This window comes from Salmo trutta, chromosome 1, assembly GCF_901001165.1.
Source record: "Salmo trutta chromosome 1, fSalTru1.1, whole genome shotgun sequence".
Lineage (NCBI taxonomy): Eukaryota > Metazoa > Chordata > Actinopteri > Salmoniformes > Salmonidae > Salmo > Salmo trutta.
In genome coordinates, this window is record NC_042957.1 from 34,901,252 (window position 1) to 34,923,740 (window position 22,489).

The 22,489-nt window shown below is 43.9% G+C and overlaps 1 protein-coding gene across 2 annotated transcripts in view; it reads right to left on the reverse strand.

Annotated features, from left to right (window-relative positions):
* Positions 1-994: 994 nt before the first annotated feature.
* LOC115194828 (serine/threonine-protein kinase D3) overlaps positions 995-22,489 on the reverse strand; it is a 54,655-nt gene continuing 33,160 nt past the window's right edge. For both annotated transcript variants that reach the window (XM_029754748.1, XM_029754757.1), the window contains exons 10-18: positions 20,110-20,386; positions 9,108-9,160; positions 8,880-8,952; positions 8,284-8,390; positions 7,760-7,921; positions 7,476-7,574; positions 7,003-7,270; positions 4,965-5,050; positions 995-4,737 (exon numbers count right to left, since the gene is read on the reverse strand). In XM_029754748.1, coding sequence (XP_029610608.1) covers positions 4,564-4,737; positions 4,965-5,050; positions 7,003-7,270; positions 7,476-7,574; positions 7,760-7,921; positions 8,284-8,390; positions 8,880-8,952; positions 9,108-9,160; positions 20,110-20,386 — 1,299 coding nt within the window. In that variant the 3' untranslated portion in view covers positions 995-4,563. The remainder of the gene's footprint in view (positions 4,738-4,964; positions 5,051-7,002; positions 7,271-7,475; positions 7,575-7,759; positions 7,922-8,283; positions 8,391-8,879; positions 8,953-9,107; positions 9,161-20,109; positions 20,387-22,489) is intronic.

A 22,489-nucleotide genomic window follows, 5' to 3' on the forward strand; every position in this document is an offset into this window, starting at 1 on the left:
TCTGACAAGCTCGCCCTTGCTGCCCCAGTAGCAATTAAAAGAGACTATTACACAGGACTATCACCGTAGCCAAAATAACCAGGCAGTCCTACTGAGGGAGGCTAATGTGAAGCTAAGATGTTAAAGATGTTAAAAGTCATTCCACAACATTTTTCTTGTGTATATTATGTAGCAGTACCATCTTTGGGAATCACATAATGCACTAAGTATTTTCTTCATTTTTATGTGATCATTTGATCAAGACTGAAAATATTTCTGGTATTAATCCAGTATATTTATATTTGGAAGGTACATGTCGATTTCTTAGAAAGGCAACAGAAATGTTTTTGTTTTCTGGGGCTTTCTGTAGGCCTCAACATGTGGCGCTATCATTACACAGCAGTAGTTAGCCATTTATTTCCTTCCCCAGCCACAAATGGCTCTGTTCATCTAACATATGGCACAATGAAATGTGACAGGCTCCACTGGCACTCTGTGACATTTGGTTTTAATTACACAGATTAGAGCCATAAAAAGAGCACTTTATCCCAGTTCTTATGTTTCCCAAATGGTACTCTATATAGTGCACTACTATGTGCCATTAAGAGGATGAATGGGTAAGACAAAAGATTTAAGTGCCTTTGAACAGGGTATGGTAGTAGGTGCCAGATGCACCGGTTTGGGTCAAGAACTGCAAAGCTGCTGTTTTTGCTCAACAGTTTCCCACGTGTATCAAGAAAGGTTCACCACCCAAAGGACATCCAGCCAACTTGACACAACTGTGAGAAGCATTGGAGTGAACATGAGCCAGCATCCCTGTGGAACACTTTTGACACCTTGTAGAGTCCATGCCCTGACAAATTAAGGTTGTTCTGAGGGCAAAAGGGGGTGCAACTCAGTATTAGGAAGGTGTTATTAATGTTTTGAGCACTGTGTAATCTTACATAAATTAAAAAACAAAAAAATAGGACCAATTGTAAACGAGCTACAAATGAAATGAGTACATTCTCTGCAGTACTGTCCGAGGAAATGTTTTATTAGATATGTCAGTATTGAAATAAAGAAAACACCGACATCTGCCAATCCAGTGGCAACACAAATTTGAAATGAATCTCAGGTTTAAGTCATTACCCTTCTACATTAACTTTTTATACTGAAAATACAGTATACTGTATGGCGAAGTTCATAACAGACGTTGTTTCACAGTCCAAAGTGGTGGGTTGAGACTGAATAGGCTAATACCAAAGTAAGGAGAGGGAGAAGAAAACATATTGGTGTTTCGATTAAGTCACTTGGTGTTTTCACAAAAGAAAAATCGGCATTTTTGGCCCTGCACACAATTGCACAGTCAACTAATTCTGCATTCATTCTTTCTACTCATTTACTGTATGTTTTAACTGGGTATCCTGCGTTGAGCATGATAAGTCTGCACTTGGTTCCAGCGATGTCAAATGCTTGCCCTATTATTTTATTTCTGATGTATTTGTATGTTATTAACTGCTATAAGCAGTTGCATGCTGTAAGGCCATCACTCAATGAGACATGATCAATTCATGATTTAGGTTGGGATGGGAAAAACACTAAACACAGCCAAAATGTAACACGTGTGCACGCACGCACACACGCACGCACGCACGCACGCACGCACGCACGCACGCACGCACACACACACACACACACACACACACACACACACACACACACACACACACACAGTATTGAAGGCATGGTAAGCCACATCCCTCTTCTTCTCTCTATGACAAATGTAGGATTTCTCTCTTCAGCAAACATGTTGCATTCATTGTATTATTACAGAGTACTGAGTAAATGTTTCTGCTGCTTTCTCTGTATCCTCCCATGCTTTCACTGTGCTCAGACGTGTGGCTACATCCCAAATGGCGCTCTATTCCCTAGGCTCTGGTCAGAATTAGTGCACTATATAGGGAATAGGGTGCCATTTGGGATGCAGACGTTGTGAATCTGCTGGACTGCTTGGCCTTGCAGCTCTCTCACCGGAGTACAGCAGTAGCCCTGGCCTTGGGTGGACCCAGTCAACCATACATACACAACAGGACAAAGGACATAAGGAACAACAAGGTATTGGTCATGTAACGAAACAAGGAAGGGAAAGAAATGAGGCAGAGCTTTGAGAAGGTCCATCCGTTCTTGAACAAAAAGCATACATTTGGTACTTGAAAAACATTTAGCAACTATCTTTACTTCATTAAAAAATATAACATTTGTAAGCTAACGGTATGGCTGAGAGCAGAGAATTAATATCTACAATTCCCTAGGCTTGGTTATCATTGAGCAATCATATCAATGTTTTTCTGACACTTAGCACTGAACTCCATTTAGTTGACATCCAGAATGTTCATAGTAATATATATATATATATATATATAAAAATGGGTAGAATCATAAAAATATTATATTTCTATGGGTAGAATTCTCAGGCTTCGGTTAGCTTCATTTTTTTTTTTTATCTGGCATTTTTCTGAGGGATGATAAGACCGTGTGGAGCAGCTGCTGATTGGTTCACAACTTCATCCAAGGCATCCAATAAGGGAGCCAGAGATTACAGTTAACTAAAAGTGCAAAAAAAACATCTCACCGAATAAGCAAAATAAATATATATGTGGTCAATGACCAGTTTATAAGGTACACCCATCTAGTACCGGGTCGGACCACCCTTTGCCTCCAGAACAGCCAACATTGTTTGGGAAATGGAAACGTTGCTAAATTGGAAACAAGGGATCTAACGTGTGCCTTGTTACCAATCGAGCAGCCTCTACCGTTGACACCAGGCAGGATGGGCCTATGGTCTCATGCTTCTTATGCCAAATCCTGACTCTGCCATCCACATGACGAAACAGGAACCGAGATTTGTTGGATGTTTTTGCACTCATCAATTGTCCAGGGTTGGGTGATGGCGTGCCCACTGGAGCCGCTTCTTGTTTTTAGCTGATAGGAGTTGAACCCGGTGTGGTCGTCTGCTGCAATAACCCATCCGTGACAAGGACCGACAACTTGTGTGTTCCGAGATGCCGTTCTGCACACCACTGTTGTACTGCACCGTTATTTGCCTGTTCATGGCCCGCCTGTTAGCTTGCACGATTCTTGCCATTCTCCTTCAAGCGCTCATCAACGAGCTGTTTTCGCCTACAAGACTACTGCTGGCTAGATGTTTTTTGTTTACCATTCTCAGTAAACCCCAGACACTGTCGTGCGTGAAAAGCCCAGGAGAACGGACATTTCTGAGACACTGGAACAGGTGTGCCTGGCACCGACAATCATACCCTGCTCAAAGTTGCTTAGGTCACTCGTCTTGCCCATTCTAACGTTCAAGCGAATAGTAACTGAATGTCTCGATGCCTGTCTGCCTGCTTTATATAGCAGGCCACAGCCACGTGACTCAATGTCTGTAGGAGTGAACCATTTTCGTGAAAGGGATGGTGTAGCTAATAAACTGGCCACTGAGTGTATAGCCACAACATTAGCATATTTTGTATTAAAGGTATACTTCAGGATATTGGAAATTAAGCCCTTTATCTACTTCCCCAGTCAGATTAACTCGTGGGTACCATTTTTATGTCTCTGCGTGCAGTTTGAAGGAAGTTGCTAAGTAGTGTTAGTGCAATTGCTAACTAGCGTTAGCGCAATGACTGGAAGTCTATGGTAACTGCTAGCATGCTAGTAGATTCCATACACTTCCAGGCATTCCGCTAATGGTAGTTAGTATTGGCTTGCGAAAATACCTCTTACCTCCTTCATGCTGGATGAAGAGACATAAAAATGGTACCCACGAGATCATCTGACTCTGGGGAAGGAAAGTGCTTAATTGCCAAAGTCCCGAAGTATCCCTTTAAGTGTTCCAGTTCAATAGCATTACATAAAACCAATAGAAAGAAAAGTTTTCCAAAAATAGCACTCTCATGGTAAATGAACAATTGAATGTAGTTGTGACGAGATTTCAAATACACATGTTAAACTAACAACATTAAAACAATATGCTATTGAAGCTGAAAAGCTTGACTGTTTCTCGGTCTCCTGGATTTGGTCTAAAGTAACCATATTTTATAGAAACCCTTTTTCTGGGTTGAAAGGCAGTGCAAATGTTTATTACTGCTGCTGGGGGAATCCCTATCTAACCAACCCCCAAAGGTAATGTATGTCTTTCAGGCTCATGAGACATACTGTATATTATGGCTTGTAGAGAAGGCAGCCAGCGGAGAAAGAAGCCACGTCTCTGGAATGTGATGAAAACAAAACAACCTAAAGATACTCGATCATCACCCCCTCCCTCACAACACCATCGTGTGTTCCCATGTCATGGTATTATACCACCACACAGCTGCCTGTCCACTGCATCGCCTCCTGTCTGTTCCATGTAGTAGTGCACGATTACACCTTCATGCACATACATGTAGGCTATATATGCATCTCTGCCTGTTTAAGCTTACAGTCTCAGCCAGGAGTGGCAGGTTCCAGGGACCCAAGCACTAGCCATGAGACTCTGAGTCCAAGGATGCCCTGTGAACTCCTCCTGAAACATGTGCATCCTGCAGGCAGTCCTCCCGGCCACTAGGGGTCCTCCTCCATGTCGTCCAGATTGGGTGCCATGATGAAGTGCTTGGGGTAGTGCAGGCTTCTCTCGTCGGCGTGCTCCTCCCAGCGGGTGTCGTCGCTCTCGTGGGTGATGTAGCGCTCCCCTCGGCGTGTCTCAAACTCCCGGAGGTCCAGCCACGTCTGATAGTCCTGGAGGAGGGATGGGAAGCGTATAGGTTAAGTGTATTGTCATTAGCAAACTGCAGGAAGAAGCCTAGAAGAAGTAGCTTTTCATAGATCCTTAGACGGAGTAAGTCCTTTTTTTAAAAACAACAGAGTGAACTGTGAACACCTTAGAGATGCGTTGCATTTAAATGATGTGATGAACATGGTGTGACTTAAGGTAGCTCCTCCAAGTCAATGTCCAGGTGTGTTACCTGGAGCCAGGGGTGACTGAGAGACTTGTCCACACTGTAGCGCTTCCTCATCTTCACCTGGAGGAGGTTGTTGATCAGGTCTGTGGCTGTGAGTGGATGGACAAACATGCACAACATCAACATGAGAAACAAGGGAGAGTTACATTTCCATCCAGCACAAGCTCTCTGCAGTCTGGCCACTCCAGACTAGTATCAAAAACACTACATGACTAAAAGTATGTGGACACCTGCTCGTTGAACATCTCACTCCAAAATCATGGACATTAATATGGAGTTGGTCTCCCCTTTTGCTGATATAACAGCCTCCACTCTTCTGGGAAGGCTTTTCACTAGATGTTGGACCATTGCCTTAGTGAGGTCGAGCACTAATGTTGGGCGATTAGGCCTGGCTTCCTGTCAGCATTCCAATTCATCTCAAAGGTGTTTGATGGGGTTGAGGTCAGAGCTCTGTGCAGGCCAGTCAAGTTCTTCCACACCGATCTCGACAAACCATTTCTGTATGGACCTCGCTTTGTGCACGGGAGCACAGAATCGTCTAGAATGTCATTGTATGCTGTTACGTTAACATTTCCCTTCACTGGAACTAAGGGCCCTAGCCCAAACCATGAAAAACAACCCCAGACCATTATTCCTCCTCCACCAAACTTTACAGTTAGCACTATGCATTGGGGCAGGTAGCGTTCTCCTGGCATCCGCCAAACCCAGATTTGTCCGTCAGACTGCCAGATGGTGAAGCGTGATTCATCACTCCAGGGAATGCATTTCCACTGCTCCAAAGTCCTATTGCGGTGAGCTTTACACTACTCCAGCCGACGCTTGGCATTGTGCATGGTGATCTTAAGCTTGTGTGCAGCTGCTCGGCCATGAAAACCCATTTCATGAAGCTCCCGATGAACAGTGTTTGTGCTGACGTTGCATCCAGAGGCAGTTTGGAACTCAGTAGTGAGTGTTGCAACCGAGAACAGATGATTTTTACGCACTCCGCAATTCACCCCATCCGTGGTCCCGTTCTGTGTGTTTGTGTGGCCTACCACTTTGTGGCTGAACCGTTGTTGCTCCGAGATATTTCCACTTCACAATAACAGCACTTACAGTTGACCGGGGCAGCTCTAGCAGGGCAGAAATTTGACGAACTGACTTGCTGGAAAGGTGGCATCCTATGACAGTGCCATATTGAAAGTCACTGAGCTTTTCAGTCAGGCCATTTTAATGCCAATGTTTGTCTAAGGAGAATGCATGGCTGTGTGCTCGATTTTCTACACCTGTCAGCAACGGGTGTGGCTGAAATAGCCAAATCCACTAATTTGCAGGGGTGTCCATATACTTTGGTATATATAATGTACATGGCTACCTCTAGGTTGAGTCAATTAGGACTACACAAATATTATGCTATTATCAGTCTCAAAGTTCCAAAGAAAGTTCCAAAGACACTTCCAAAGAGTTGAGCAGTAGGCTTCTTTTTCTGAGGGGAGAGACTGAAAAAGACCACACCGAGAAAGGTGACGACCACCCATTACAACCACAGCGACCCTGGGAAACAGAAACTAAGGCGGTCTACTGGTCAACCCAATAGGAACACATGCTACATCCCAAATGGCACCCTTTTCCCTTTACGGTGCACTACTTTTGACCAGAGCCCTATGGGCCCTATAGGGTGCCATTTGGAATGGAGCCACAGTCTAGTTTTGACTGGGAGTAACCCCAAGAGATCACACTGTAAGTACACTGAGTGAGTCAACTGTGTATTTATCCTGTAATGGCCAATTACTTGGTGATTACAGGGTTGGTGACTGTAAAAAGCGCCAGTGCATGTCTATTGTCTAGAATCTTCTTAGAAAGCAAGAGTGCTATAGATGGCTCTCAAAAGAAATGATCCATTATAGCAAAATTGGACGTGTTGAAAAGAAGAAGGAAAAAAACATGTATTTTTGATCAGTAAAAAAAAACAGTGCGTGCTCAATGACACCGCATTCGCTATATAGTGCACTATAAAGGGAATACGGTGCCATTTGGGATGCACACACCCACTCGCTCTTACCCTCTCCAGAGATCTCCTTCCAGGGGTTGGGAGGGTACATGAAGGCAGCGTTGTGGATCTGGTCGTTGATGTCCTCGTCCTCGTTGAAGGGGAAGGTTCCGCTGAGGCTGACGTAAACGATCACGCCCACCGACCACATGTCCAGGGAACGGTTGTAGCCTTTACTGCGTAGGACCTCAGGCGCCAGGTAGGCGGGCGTGCCCACCACAGAGCGCCTGAACGACTTCTCGCCGATGATGCGAGCGAAGCCAAAGTCACAAAGCTTCACCTATAGGAACACACATAGGAACCAAGGTCATACTTGTGCTGTCATTCCTTATGGGTAAGTTACATTTTTAATGCTTTAATAAGCAAAGTAATTCTAAGCAATTGATCAACTCTCATTTACAATAACAATCTGGTTAAATAAAGTCAAATCACAATGAGCCCAATAGCCCAGTTCGCTTGTTGTGGTGGACAGCTCATGTACTCACCTGAGGGAAGGGCTCTGCGGAAGCCAGCAGCACATTCTCAGGCTTCAGGTCACAGTGAACGATGTTCTTAAAATGGAGATGCCTCAAAGCTACCAGGATCTGTGGGTCAGGAAGCACATGGGGAGACTTACTATTGGCTGAGCTGTGGTACTTGTCATTACAGTGGCTTTCCAGTATTGTGTAATTATCTCTAGGGTACAGGAACAATTACACAGTAATAAAAAGACTTTGCGTAAAGTGTTACTGTGGTTCATTAGTATAAATTATATTTTTCTGTAATTGACCTGTGTGACTAGGAACTTGGTGAGACGCTCAGGGAGCTTGCTCTTCTCACTGGACAGGATCATCTCCAGCATGTCGCCATGGAGCTTCTCCATGACAACAAAGACCCGCTCGGGGGTCTCGAACATGCACTCCAGGTTGACGATCCCAGGATGGTGAAGGTTCTGACAGGCAGGGAGACAGGGATTTAATTCAATTCAAAATGTAATATTTATCCCTGATGTGCAATTAGAGAGAAGGAGACCTTAGATATACAGAAACATGTTCTCTATGTGCTTTGGTAACAGATGACCTCAACTATGCAGAGGATAGTGCTGCACACACATTAAATGGTTTGTTTTTTTAATCAACTAACACCACACTCTACAAATGGAGATATGTATATACCAGGGTCCACAGACGCACTTTGAAATCAGAAAAAGTACATCATTTCAATAGTGAAACGTAGCTAACAAGATTCAGATTCCCAGGCTATCGGGGTCTGGACTGGTTGTGAAAGAGCCAGGCTTCTCAGTCTTTTGTCTACCTGGAGAATAGCCACCTCGTTCCTCAGCTGGCTCTCCTGCTTGGTAGGGAACCTCATCTTGTCGATGATTTTGATGGCCACGTCTCTCCCAGTCTTTCTGTGTTTACCTAAACATGAACATTAAAAAGATAAATCACAGGCTACTCCCTGCAGACGGTTGCAAATGAACTGTCTGTATTTCTTCCTCTGTCTCCAACTATAGAATAGACCGACGGCGAGGAATTCCACAAATAAAAGTTTATTTGCAAAGCATACAAAGAAAAACAAGCTAGTAGTCTTCCTCTTCCTGAATTAAAGCCACTATAAAGAGAAGAAAACATGGCTGGATGGATGTACATGAAGCCAAAGGGACGGGAACTCTGCTGCTACCACGCTCTCCAACCAAGGTGCATGAATTGAGGAGCAAACTGAAGTGAAGAGGAAATTCAGAAACTCTCAGAAGACTGTGGAAGTTGATAAAAATAGCTTTTGTTATTGTTAAAAGCAAATAATAAGCTCTTTTCAACTTCCACGGTCCTGAAGAGTTGCTGAGTTTCCTTTCCACTTCACAATGTACATAAAGCCAATGGAACTACTGTAGAGTCAGTCTGACTTACCTCCATACACAATCCCAAACTGGCCCGACCCCAGGACCTCATCAGCAAAGATCTGGTAGACTGAACTGATATCCTAAAAAAAAAGAGAAAAGACATATTTCACTAAACAGACAATCCATCTAACATTTTGCAGACAATTTTAAATATTCCTAAATTCCTCAGTTATCAGGAATGCTTGTGGAGCTGTAGTTATACATATCTAATATGCTGTATTTGATATACACTTACCACGTTCTCTGTGATCTGTGAGTTAGACACTGATATGCTGATTGAAAGGTCCTCTGAAGGAAGAGAAGAAAAATATTCTGTGAGGCTTCAGAAACAGTAAATGATCAAGCTCTATTTGAAGCAGGTCCAAGGAAAGGACACATGATTCTATTCTTAATTGTTAAAAGTTTGGACACACCTACTCATTCCAGGGTTTTTCTTTACTTTTATTATTTTCTACATTGTAGAATAATAGTGAAGACATCCAAACAATGAAATAACACATATGGAATCATGTAGTAACCAAGAAAGTCTTAAACAAATCTAAATATATTTTATGTTTGAGATTCTTCAAAGTATCCACCCTTTGACTTAATGACAGCTTGGCATTCTCTCAACCAGCTTCATGAGGTAGTCACCTGGAACGCATTTCAATTAACAGGTGTGCCTAGTTAAAAGTTCATTTGTGGAATTTCTTTCCTTCCTAATGTTTTTGAGCCAATCCGTTGAGTTGTGACAAGGTATGGAGTGGTATACAGAAGATAGCCCTAAGACCAAGTCCATATCAAATAAGGAAAGAGAAATGACAGTCCATCATGACTTTAAGGCATGAAGGTCAGTCAATCTGGAAAGTTTCAAGAACTTTGAAAGTTTCTTCAAGTGCAGTCGCAAAAAACATCAACCTCTATGATGTAACTGGCTCTCATGAGGACCGCCACAGGAAAGGAAGACCCAGAGTTACCTCTGCTGCAAAGGATACGTCATTTGAGTTACCAGCCACAGAAATTGCAGCCCAAATAAATGCTTCACAGAGTTCAAGTAACAGACACATCTCAACATCAACTGTTCAGAGGAGACTGTGAATCAGGCCTTCATGGTTGAATTGTCACAAAGAAACCACTACTAAAGGACACCAATAATAATAAGAGACTTGCTTAGTGAAAGAAACACGAGCAATGGACATTAGACCGGTGGAAATCTGTCCTTTGGTCTGATGAGTCCAAATTTGAGATTTCTGGTTCCAACCGCTGTGTCTTTGTGAGACAGAGTAGGTGAACGGATGATCTCCACATGTGTGGTTCCCACCGTGAAACATGGAGGAGGAGATGTGATGCTGTGGGGGTGCTTTGCTGGTGACACTCTCTGCGATTTATTTAGAATTCAAGGCACACTTTTTTATTTATTTTTATTTTATTTCACTTTTATTTAACCAGGTAGGCTAGTTGAGAACAAGTTCTCATTTGCAAGTGCGACCTGGCCAAGATAAAGCAAAGCAGTTCGACACATACAACAACACGGAGTTACACATGGAATAAACAAACACAATCAATAATACAGTAGAAAAATCTATATACAGCATGTGCAAATGAGGTAGGATAAGAGAGGTAAGGCAATAAATAAGCCATAGTGGCAAAATAATTACAATTAGCAATTAAACAATGGAATGGTAAAATGTGCAGACGATGAATGTACAAGTAGAGATACTGGGGTGCAAAGGAGCAACATAAATAAATAAATACTGTATGGGGATGAGGTAGATTGGATGGGCTATTTACAGATGAGCTATGTGCGGGTGCAGTGATCTGTGAGCTGCTCTGACAGCTGGTGCTTAAAGCTAGTGAGGGAGGTAAGAGTCTCCAACTTTAATGATTTTTGCAGTTCGTTCCAATCATTGGCAGCAGAGAACTGGAAGGAGAGGCGACCAAAGGAAGAATTGGCTTTGGGGGTCACCAGTGAAATATACCTGCTGGAGCGCGTGCTACGGGTGGGTGCTGCTACGGTGACCAGTGAGCTGAGATAAGGCGGGGCTTTACCTAGCAGAGACGTGTAGATGACCTGGAGCCAGTGGGTTTGGCAACGAGTATGAAGCGAGGGCCAGCCAACGAGAGCGTACTGTTCGCAGTGGTGGGTAGTATATGGGGCTTTGGTGACAAAACGGATGGCACTGTGAAAGACTGCATCCAATTTGTTGAGTAGAGTGTTGGAGGCTATTTTGTAAATGACATCGCCAAAGTCGAGGATAGGTAGGATGGTCAGTTTTACTTGGGTATGTTTGGCAGCATGAGTGAAGGGCGCTTTGTTGCGATATAGAAAGCCGATTCTAGATTTAATTTTGGATTGGAGATGTTTAATGTGAGTCTGGAAGGAGACCAGCATGGCTACCACAGCATTCTGCAGCGATACGCCATCACATCTGGTCTGCGCTTAGTGAGACTATCATTTATTTTTCAACAGGACAATGACCCAACACACCTCTAGGTTGTGTAAGGGTAATTTGACAAAGAAGCAGTGATGGAGTGCTGCACCAGATGACCTGGCCTCCACAATCACCTGACCTCAACCCAATTGAGATGGTTTTGTATGAGTTGGACCGCAGAGTGAAGGAAAAGCAGCCAACAAGTGCTCAGCATATGTGGGAACTCCTTCAAGACTGTTGGAAAAGCATTCCAGGTGAAGCTGGTTGAGAGAATGCCAAGCGTGTGCAAAGCTGTCATCAAGGCAAAGGGTGGCTACTTTGAAGAAACTAAATAATAAATATATTTTGATTTGTTTTAACCCTTTTTTGGTTAACGTGATTCCATATGTGTTATTTCATAGTTTTGATGTCTTCACTGTTATTCTACAATGTATAAAATAGTTTAAATAAATAAAAACTCTTGAGTAGGTGTGTCCAAACTTTTGACTGGTACTGTATATTTAAAGTAAATATGCTGCTTAACTATTCAAGCTAAAGCAAGCACACGCATTTTCTTCAGAAAATGTCCATTTTGTAGTATTCAGTACATTCGGAAAGTATTCAGACCCTTCGACTTTTTCCACCTTTTGTTACGTTACAGCCTCCAAAATGTATTAAATAGTTTTTTCCCCCATCAATCTACACAACAATACCCCATAATGACAAATCAAAAACATGTTTTTGTCTATTAAAAATAAAAAATTGAAATATCACATTTACATAAGTATTCATACCCTTAACTTAGTACTTTGTTGAAGCACCTGTTACAGCAATTACAGCCTTACAGCTTCTTGGGTATGACGCTACAAGCTTGGCACACCTGTGGCTCAGTTGGTAGAGCATGGTGTTTGCCACGCCAGCATGGTGTGTGCCACGCCAGGGTTGTGGGTTCGATTCCCACGGGGGGCCAGTACAATTTTTTTTTTAAATGCATGAAATGAAATGAAATGTATGCATTCACTACTGTAAGTCGCTCTGGATAAAAGCGTCTGCTAAATTACTAAAATGTAAATGTAAATGTATTTGGGGAGTTTCTCCCATTCTTTGCAGATCCTCTCAAGCTCTGTCAGATTGAATGGGGAGCGTTGCTGCACAGCTATTTTCAGGTCTCCCCAGAGATGTCAGATCAGGTTCAAGTCCGGGCTCTGGCTGGGCCAATCAAGGACATTCAGAGACTTGTCCCGAAGCCACTCATGTGCTGTGTGCTTAGGGTCGCTGTCCTGTTGGAAGGTGAACCTTCACCCCAGTCTGAGGTCCTGAGCGCACAGAAGAAGGTTTTCATCAAAGATCTCTCTGTACTTTGCTCTGTTCATCTTTCCCTCGTTCCTGACTAGTCTCCCAGTCCCTGAAAAACATCCCCACAGCATGATGCTTCCACCAACATGCTTCACCGTAAAGATGGTGCCAGGTTTCCTTCAGACGTGACGCTTGGCATTCAGGCCAGAGTTCAATCTTGTTTTCATCAAAAGCAGAGAATCTTGTTTCTCATGGTCTGAGAGTCCTTTAGGGCCTTTCTGGCAAACTCCAAGCGGGCTGTCACAATCCTGTCTCGGAGCTCTACAGACAATTCCTTCGACCTCATGGCTTAGTTTTTGCTCTGACATGCACTGTTATGTCCAATCAATTGAATTTACCACAGGTGGACTCCAATCAAATTGTAGAAACATCTCAAGGATAATCAATGGAATCAGGATGCATCTGAACTCAATTTCAAGTCTCATAGCAAAGGGTCTGAATACTTATGTAAAAAAGGTATTTCTGTCTTTTATTTTTAATAAATGAGAAAACATTTATAAAAACCTGTTTTCGCTTTGTCATTATGGGGTATTGTGTGTAGATTGATGAGGATTTATTTTATTTGATCCATTTTAGAATAAGGCTGTAACTTAAAAAAAAATGGAAAAAGGGAAGGGGTCTGAATACTTTCTGAATGCACTGTATATTTTTATATGCTGTATGTAAAGAATAAGTAAAATCTATTTAGGTGAATGCCCAAAGCCTGTACTTTCAGTACATTTCCATTGGAGTTTCCATTGGTTCTGAACTCGGACTGATCTATACCAGCAGTCCGGTCCCAGAAGTGGGCCACCAAATACCAATCAGCTGGGTCACCCAAAGACTGGGCTTATGTAACACAATCCATAGAAATATATCAAGCTCTCTGCACTGTATGCACAGGCCAGTGGAACAAAGGTAGTGTCCCAAATGGCACCCTATTGCCTATGCAGTGCACTACTTTTGAACTGAGTCACTATATTTTGGGAATATGTGCCATTTGGGACACAGGCAAAATGTTGACGCAAAATTGAACCCAAAGACCTCGACCAATAGAAACTATGTTTTAAATGGGCTTGAGGTAGGTAGGCCACTAGTTTGAACCCATAAGAGTAGGTAACCATCAAATAACCAAAGATCGCTAAGGGACAGATAGAAATTCACGGGGGGAGGGGTGGTCCAAAATAGGGGAGGATTGTCAAACCTTTTTTTTGCTTTGGGGAGGTTAGTGTGGTTTTTCCCTGGTTTACATTCGCTCTTCTGCTGGCATTTTCTCTATAAACAATGGCTTGACTTACTTTTGATGTTACCCTGACAAAGTTTAGAAAGGTTTGTGAAGGTTTGGTATGGTGCGGCTATTATTAAGCTTTAGCTACTGCAGGCCTATGATACGAAGGCAGTGCGCTTCTACTGACAGTTGAACTTGAGATGAGGAAGTCTGTTTCAGGCCTACCAGAGTTACTCCTCTAACTAACAATATAACGCTTACCTTTATACAAAATATTCCCATATTCCCATATCTCTATCTCTGGGGTTAGTATTAAACGTCTCTTCCTTTATATAGGCTCTATATATTTATTTCAATATTAATATCATACATTGGACACCTAAGCTTATAGGCCTATGGATGCAGTGCCTTGATACATTTAGTGCTCAAATCTCTGACAGCTGAACCGTGAGGTGGACAATTATTGTTTTAGGAAAGTAGCCACATTTTTGTTTATAATAATAGGCTATAGTTTTGCATAAGTTACACATGGAAACACAAGGAACAGTGTTTTTGTCATTTGTTATAGGCTTTTTTTAAGGACACGTAAATGTGCCTCATTTGGCCAACATCCCTTGTGTATTGAGGCGCTGGCTGCGCCAAGTTGGATCTGAATGCATAAGGATGTCCGTTAAATTTCTCAAATGTCCGGTAAATTAATATCTTCCCTGTCATGTTGTCTGGCGACAAATTCTCCTAAAGGAAACTGTGAAATGGCATATTGTTTTTATAAAGATATTAGAATATTCACATGGAAATCTGTCACATATTGAATGAAAACCTAGCTATAGACCCCCTAAAGACTCAGGCAAGTGCACATCATGGTTCACCAGCAGCCCCAAACATCTAAAGAATAAGCTACCAGCCAAACAAGCTTGTAAGAATTGTACTTAAACTTCCCCCTCACACTCATCTGGAGGTTGAGCATTTTTTCCGTCTCTGTATGTGTCTATCTATGTAATTGTAAATGTATTTATCTAAAAAAATAGGGACCACATGTAAATAAGTCCCCGACTTTGTGCAATCCAAGTTACTTAAAAACATTTTTTTTTTTTACTGACAAATAAAATCAGCCAATCAATCAATCCAAACTGTACAGTGACCAATTAATGAATGGAAAGAGACATCTGTTACAAAACACCAAAAAGCTCAAATCAAATTATATTTTATTGGTCACATACACGTGTTTAGTGGATGTTATTGCGGGTGTAGCGAAATGCTTGCGCTTTTAGTTCCGACAGTGCAGCAATATCTAATAAGTAATATCTAACAATTTCACAACAAATACCCAGTACACACAAATCGGAGTAAAGGAATGGAATTAAGAATATTTAAATATATGGACGAGCAATGTCAGAGTGGCATAGACCAAGATACAGTAGAATAGGATAGAATACAGTATATACAGTTGAAGTCGGAAGTTTACATACACTTAGGTTGGAGTCATTAAAACTCGTTTTTCAACCACTCCACAAATTGTAGTTTTGGCAAGTCGGTTAGGACATCTACTTTGTGCATGACCGAAGAAATTTTCCCAACAATTGTTTACAGAGAGATTATTTCATTTATAAATCACTGTATCACAATTCCAGTGGGTCAGAAGTTTACATACACTAAGTTGACTGTGCCTTAAAACAGCTTGGAAAATTCCAGAAAATGATGTCATGGCTTTAGAAGCTTCTGATAGGCAAATTGACATCATTTGAGGTGTACCTGTAGATGTATTTCAAGGCCTACCTTCAAACTCAGTGCCTCTTTGCTTGACATGGGAAAATCAAAAGAAATCAGCCAAGACCTCAGGAAAAAAAATTGTAAACCTCCACAAGTCTGGTTCATCCTTGGGAGCAATTTCCAAACGCCAGAAGGTTCCACATTCATTTGTACAAACAATAGTACGCAAGTATAAACACCATGGGACCACGTAGCCATCATACCGCTCAGGAAGGAGACGCATTCTATTCTGTCTCCTAGAAAAGGAACGTACTTTGGTGCGACAAGTGCAAATCAATCCCAGAACAACAGCAAAGGACCTTGTGAAGATGCTGGAGGAAACAGGTACAAAAGTATCTATATCCACAGTAAAACCAGTCCTATATCGACATAACCTGAAAGGCCAATCAGCAAGGAAGAAGCCACTGCTCCAAAACCGCCATAAAAAAGCCAGACTACGGTTTGCAACTGCACATGGGGACAAAGATTGTACTTTTTGGAGAAATGTCCTCTGGTCTGATGAAACAAAAAAATAACTGTTTGGCCATAATGACCATCGTTATGTATGGAGGAAAAAGGGGGATGCTTGCTAGCCGAAGAACACCATCCCAACCGTGACAGGGGTGGCAGCATCATGTTGGGGGGTGCTTTGCTGCAGGAGGGACTGGTGCACTTCACAAAATAGATGGCATCATGAGGGAGGAACATTATGTGGATATATTGAAGCAACATCTCAAGACATCAGTCAGGAAATTAAAGCTTGGTCGCAAATGGTTCTTCCAAATGGACAATGACCCCAAGCATACTTCCAAAGTTGTGGCAAAATGGCTTAAGGACAACAAAGTCAAGGTATTGGATTGGCCATCACAAAGCCCTGACCTCAATCCTATAGACAATTTGTAAGCAGAACTGAAAAAGCGTGTGTGAGCAAGGAGGCCTACAAACCTGACTCAGTTACACCAGCTCTGTCAGGAGGAATGGGCCAGAATTCACCCAACTTATTGTGGGAAGCTTGTGGAAGGCTAAACAAAACGTTTGACCCAATTGAAACAATTTAAAGGCAATGCTACCAAATAGTAATTGAGTTTATGTAAACTTCTGACCCACTGGGAATGTGTTGAAAGAAATAAAAGCTGAAATAAATCATTCTCTCTACTATTATTCTGACATTTCACATTCTTAAAATAAAGTGGTGATCTTAACTGACCTAAGACAGGGAATTTATACTGGGATTAAATGTCAGGAATTTTGAAAAACTGAGTTTAAATGTATTTGGCAAAGGTGTATGTAAACTTCCGACTTGAACTGTACATATGAAATGAGTAATGTAAGATATGTAAACATTATTAAAGTGACATTATTAAAGTGACTAGTGTTCCATTTATTAAAGTGGCCAATGATTTCAAGTCTGTATGTAGGCAGCAGCCTCTCTGTGTTAGTGATGGCTGTTTAACAGTCTGATGGCCTTGAGATAGAAGCTGTTTTTCAGTCACTCGGTCCTCGTTTTGATGCACCTGTACTGACCTCGCCGTCTGGATGATAGCGGGGTGAACAGGCAGTGTCTCGGGTGGTTGTTGTCCTTGATGATCTTTTTGGCCTTCCTGTGACATTGGGTGCTGCAGATGTCCTGGAGGGCAGGTAGTTTACCCCCGGTGATGCGTTGTGCAGACCGCACCACCCTCTGGAGAGCCCTGTGGTTGTGGGCGGTGCAGTTTCTGTACCAGGCGGTGAACAGCTCGACAGGATGCTCTCAATTGTGCATCTGTAAACGTTTATGATGGTTTTAGGTGACAAGCCAAATTTCTTCAGCCTCCTGAGGTTGAAGAGGCACTGTTGCGCCTTCTTCACCACAATGTCTGTGTGGGTGGACCATTTCAGTTTGTCAGTGATGTGTACGCTGAGGAACTTAAAACGTTCCACCTTCTCTTCTGCTGTCCCATCGATGTGGATGGGGGGGTTTCTCCCTCTGCTGTTTCCTGAAATCCACGATCATCTCCTTCGTTTTGTTGACATTTTTGTTGACATTTGGAGATTGTCAAGCCAAGGCTTCGATACTGGGTAAGCCTAGAAGGTAGAGAGTGATGTATTTTCTGTTTGTCGAGATTGATATAGTCTATTTATTCTGGGGTTGAAAACGCAAACCATGATATTGAAGTGCCCAAAGTCGGTATGCTTGGTTTATTGGTTGTGGTGCATTGGCACAGAAAGCTATTGGTGGATGTTTTTTGGCATATATTTTATATAATTATAAATATTTACATTTACATTTACGTCATTTAGCAGACGCTCTTATCCAGAGCGACTTACAAATATGGCATCAAAATGTTGAAAATCTGATTTCCCCCTAGTTGATCATTGTCTGTAGCCGGCTCTAAATGTAGTGTAATGAAATAGGCAGGGAGAGTGAACTTGTGGTGGTTGGCAAACTCTCAACCTTCTGGCCCGTAGCCCTGCGTGGCATCAACTTTGCCACTTCAGCATGCTTTTATGACAAAATCAATATCCAAGTTTATAAACATAAAGTCGCTACAGTTATTGTTATTTGTGGTCGTAAACATTATTTTCAGTTAATTCTATGGGGGGGTGTTCAATTTATTTTACAGTACAAGGGAGGGTCATGTGAAGGAACTTTTTACATTGAGGAGAGGGGGGAATTTTTCTATGACACATTGAGTTGGACCAGCCCCCCCCCCCCCCCCCAGAAAATGTTGATCTGTCCCTAATTGACTCACATTGTACTCCATTGTGTGACCACGAATTGTTCTGCTGAGTTCAACTCAATTACACTGAACAAAAATATAAACGCAACATGTAAAGTGTCGGTCCCATGTTCCATGAGCTGAAATAAAAGATCCCAGAAATGTTCCATACGTACAAAATCTTGTTTCTCTCACATGTTGTTCAGAAATTAGTTGACATCCCTGTTAGTGAGCATTTCTCCTTTGCCAATATAATCCATCCAACTGACAGGTCTAGCATATCAAGAAGCTGATTACACCGCATGATCATCACACAGGTGCACCTTGTGCTGGGGACAATAAAATACCACTCTAAAATGTGCAGTTTTGTCACACAACACAATGCCACAGATGTCTTGCGGGAGCTTTGCGGGAGCGTGAAAATGGCATGCTGACTGCAGGAATGTCCACCGGAGCTGTTGCCAGAGAATTGAATGTTGATATCTCTACCATAACCCGGCTCCAACGTCGTTTTAGATCATTTGGCAGTATGTCCAACCGGGCCTCACAATCGCAGACCACGTGTAACCACGCTAGACTAGAACCTCCACATCCAGCTTCTTCACCTGCGGGATCGTCTGGAGACCAGCCACCCGGACAGCTGATAAAACTGTGTCAGAAACCGTCTCAGGAAGCTCATCTATGTGCTCGTCGTTCTCACCAGGCTCTTGACCTGACTGCAGTTCAGCGTCGTAACCAACTTCACCTCCGATGACCACTAGCACGCTGGAGAAGTGTGCTCTTCACAGATGAATCCCAGTTTCAACTGTACCGGGCAGATGGCAGACAGCGTGTATGGCGTCGTGTGAGCGAGCGGTTTGCTGATGTCAACGTTGTGAACAGAGTGCCCCATGGTGGCGAGGGGGTTATGGTATGGGCAGGCATACGTTACGGACAATGAATACAAATGCATTTTATCGATGGCGATTTGAATGCACAGAAATACCGTGACGAGATCCTGAGGCCCATTGTCGTGCCATTCATCCGCCCCCATCACCTCACGTTTCAGGATCTGTACACAATTCCTGAAAGATGAAAATGTCCCAGTTCTTCCGTGGCCTGCATACTCACCCGACACGTCACCCATTCAGCCTGTTTGGGATGCTCTGGATCGACGTGTACGACAGCGTGTTCCCGCCAAAATCCAGCAACTTCGCACAGCCGTTGAAGAGGAGTGAGACAACATTCCACAGGCCCCAATCAACAGCCCGATCAACTCTATGCGAAGGAGATGTGTTGCGCTGCGTGAGGCAAATGGTGGTCACACCACATACTGACTGGTTTTCTGATCCACGCCCCTACCTTTTTTTTTAAGTGTCTGTGACCAACAGATGCATATCTGTATTCCCAGTCATGTGAAATCCAGAGATTAGGTCCTACTGAATTTATTTCAATTGGCTGATTTCCTTATATGAACTGTAGCTCAGTTTATATTTTTGTTCAGTTAACGTTGTCACTCTCTATTCATTCATTAATGGGAGGAATTTTCATATCACTTATCACAGCCAGAGATAAATCCAAAAAGGGCTCAAAAATCCCCTCATATCCCTTAAATCGTCTTAAAATGCCACCATTTCATTTTCCAGTAATAGACTTTGAGCCGGCAGCGGGAGGTCACAGTGGAGTCCCTCTGAGTTTTCCAAAAAAGCCTAAATCTACTCAAGCTCTACACACACACACACACACACACACACACACACACACACACACACACACACACATTACGTGACGTTACATTTCACTCATCTCCTCAGCAGATCTCAATCACATTAGCAGGAGGGTTACCACTCTACTCACTGTGATCCTTGCCCTGTCCAGGGCCAGTGCAGACGCTGGGCTGGGGAGTGACAGGCATCAGTGCCTGCCGGATGGCCTTCTCCCAGCCCTGGGCCACCTCTAGCCCCACACCGGTGGCGGCCAGGGCAGGGTTATGGAATTGACCGCTGTTATTCTCCCCAACGTAGTAGACCATGGTGGCGGTGATGATCTCGAAGCAGTGAGGGTTGCCGCCCTGGCCCAGGCTGTGGAATTCCTGCACCTGCTCCACCTGTAGGATCTCTGACAGCGGGATCTCCTGAGGATGGGGTCAGACGAGCAGCTCAAAGGTCACCAAAGGTCACAATGAATTGTCAGCCAATCCAACGACCCGTGAGGCTGAGGTTCCTCCAATCAGTTGCTAAAAAGTGGGTTTCCAGGAACTAATACACCTACAGCATAGGGTCCTAACTCTCCCACCTTTACTAGCTCCCTCTCTCCTTTTCTCTGCTATGGCCTCTCCTTACTCTCTTGACAGCCGTTAAGGAATGAAGTGTGTTGGGCTTTTCAAGTCCAATTTAACATTCTGCCTTCTTTCCTCTGTTGTAGCCGAGCGGGACAACACACCCACAAGGTGAAAAAAAACATCTGGAAGAGAGAGAGGAGTGGAGCTGCTCTGCTGCTGGCCAGCCAATCGTCTCTCAGTCAGCCCAGTCTGCTGCGCCCGCCCGGGCCCCTCCACGCCTCTGTCGCCAGTATCAGAAGAACTGCTTGTGGTTTGCTGAGTGCGCCACATGACAGTGTGCTCCGCCGGGCCGGGGGGAAGAAAAGCGCTCCCCTGATTAAAAGGCAGGACGTGCCTCCCCAATCTGGGCACAAGGCATGCTGGCAGCCTGCCAGGCAGGGAGGGAGCAGCAGCCAGAGACACCACAGGGAAGCCCCCCGGTCCTGGTGCTGACTATCAGTCTGCCACAAGAGGAGCAGGCTTAGCCACAGGGCTCTCTCCTACTCCACCTCTCTCTCTCTACCTCTCTCTCTCTCTACAGGCTTAGCCACAGGGCTCTCTCCTACTCCACCTCTCTCTCTCTACCTCTCTCTACCTCTCTCTCTCTCTCTCTCTACCTCTCTCTCTCTACAGGCTTAGCCACAGGGCTCTCTCCTACTCCACCTCTCTCTCTCTACCTCTCTCTACCTCTCTCTCTCTCTACAGGCTTAGCCACAGGGCTCTCTCCTACTCCACCTCTCTCTCTCTACCTCTCTCTACCTCTCTCTCTCTCTCTACAGGCTTAGCCACAGGGCTCTCTCCTACTCCACCTCTCTCTCTCTACCTCTCTCTACCTCTCTCTCTCTCTACAGGCTTAGCCACAGGGCTCTCTCCTACTCCACCTCTCTCTCTCTACCTCTCTCTACCTCTCTCTCTCTCTCTCTCTACCTCTCTCTCTCTACAGGCTTAGCCACAGGGCTCTCTCCTACTCCACCTCTCTCTCTCTACCTCTCTCTACCTCTCTCTCTCTCTACAGGCTTAGCCACAGGGCTCTCTCCTACTCCACCTCTCTCTCTCTACCTCTCTCTACCTCTCTCTCTCTACAGGCTTAGCCACAGGGCTCTCTCCTACTCCACCTCTCTCTCTCTACCTCTCTCTACCTCTCTCTCTCTCTACAGGCTTAGCCACAGGGCTCTCTCCTACTCCACCTCTCTCTCTCTACCTCTCTCTACCTCTCTCTCTCTCTACAGGCTTAGCCACAGGGCTCTCTCCTACTCCACCTCTCTCTCTCTACCTCTCTCTACCTCTCTCTCTCTACAGGCTTAGCCACAGGGCTCTCTCCTACTCCACCTCTGTCTCACTACCTCTCTCTCTACCTCTCTCTCTCTCGCTACCTCTCTCTACTGCCTCTCTCTACCCCTCTCTCTCTCTCTATACCTCTCTCTCACTAACTCTCTCTCTCTCTCTCACTACCTCTCTCTCTACCTCTCTCTATATCTCTCTCTCTATCTCTCTCTATATCTCTCTCTCTCTATCCCTTTACCTCTCTCTACCCCTCTCTCATCTCTCTACCCCTCTCTCTCTCACTACCTCTCTATATCGCTCTCTCTCACTACCTCTCTCTCTCTCTACCTCTCTCTCTCTAGCTCTCTAACTCTCTACTGCTCTCTCACTACCTCTCTCTCTCTCTCTACCGCTCTCTCTCTCTACCTCTCTATACCGCTCTCTCTACCGCTCTCTCTCACTACCTCTCTCTCTATATATATCTCTCTCACTACCTGTCTCTACCGCTCTCTCTCTCTCTACCTCTCTCTCTCTACACCTCTCTCTCTACCTCTCTCTCTACCTCTCTCTACCTCTCTCTACCTCTCTCTACCTCTCTCTCTACCTCTCTCTCTACCTCTCTCTCTACCTCTCTCTCTCTCTACCTCTCTCTCT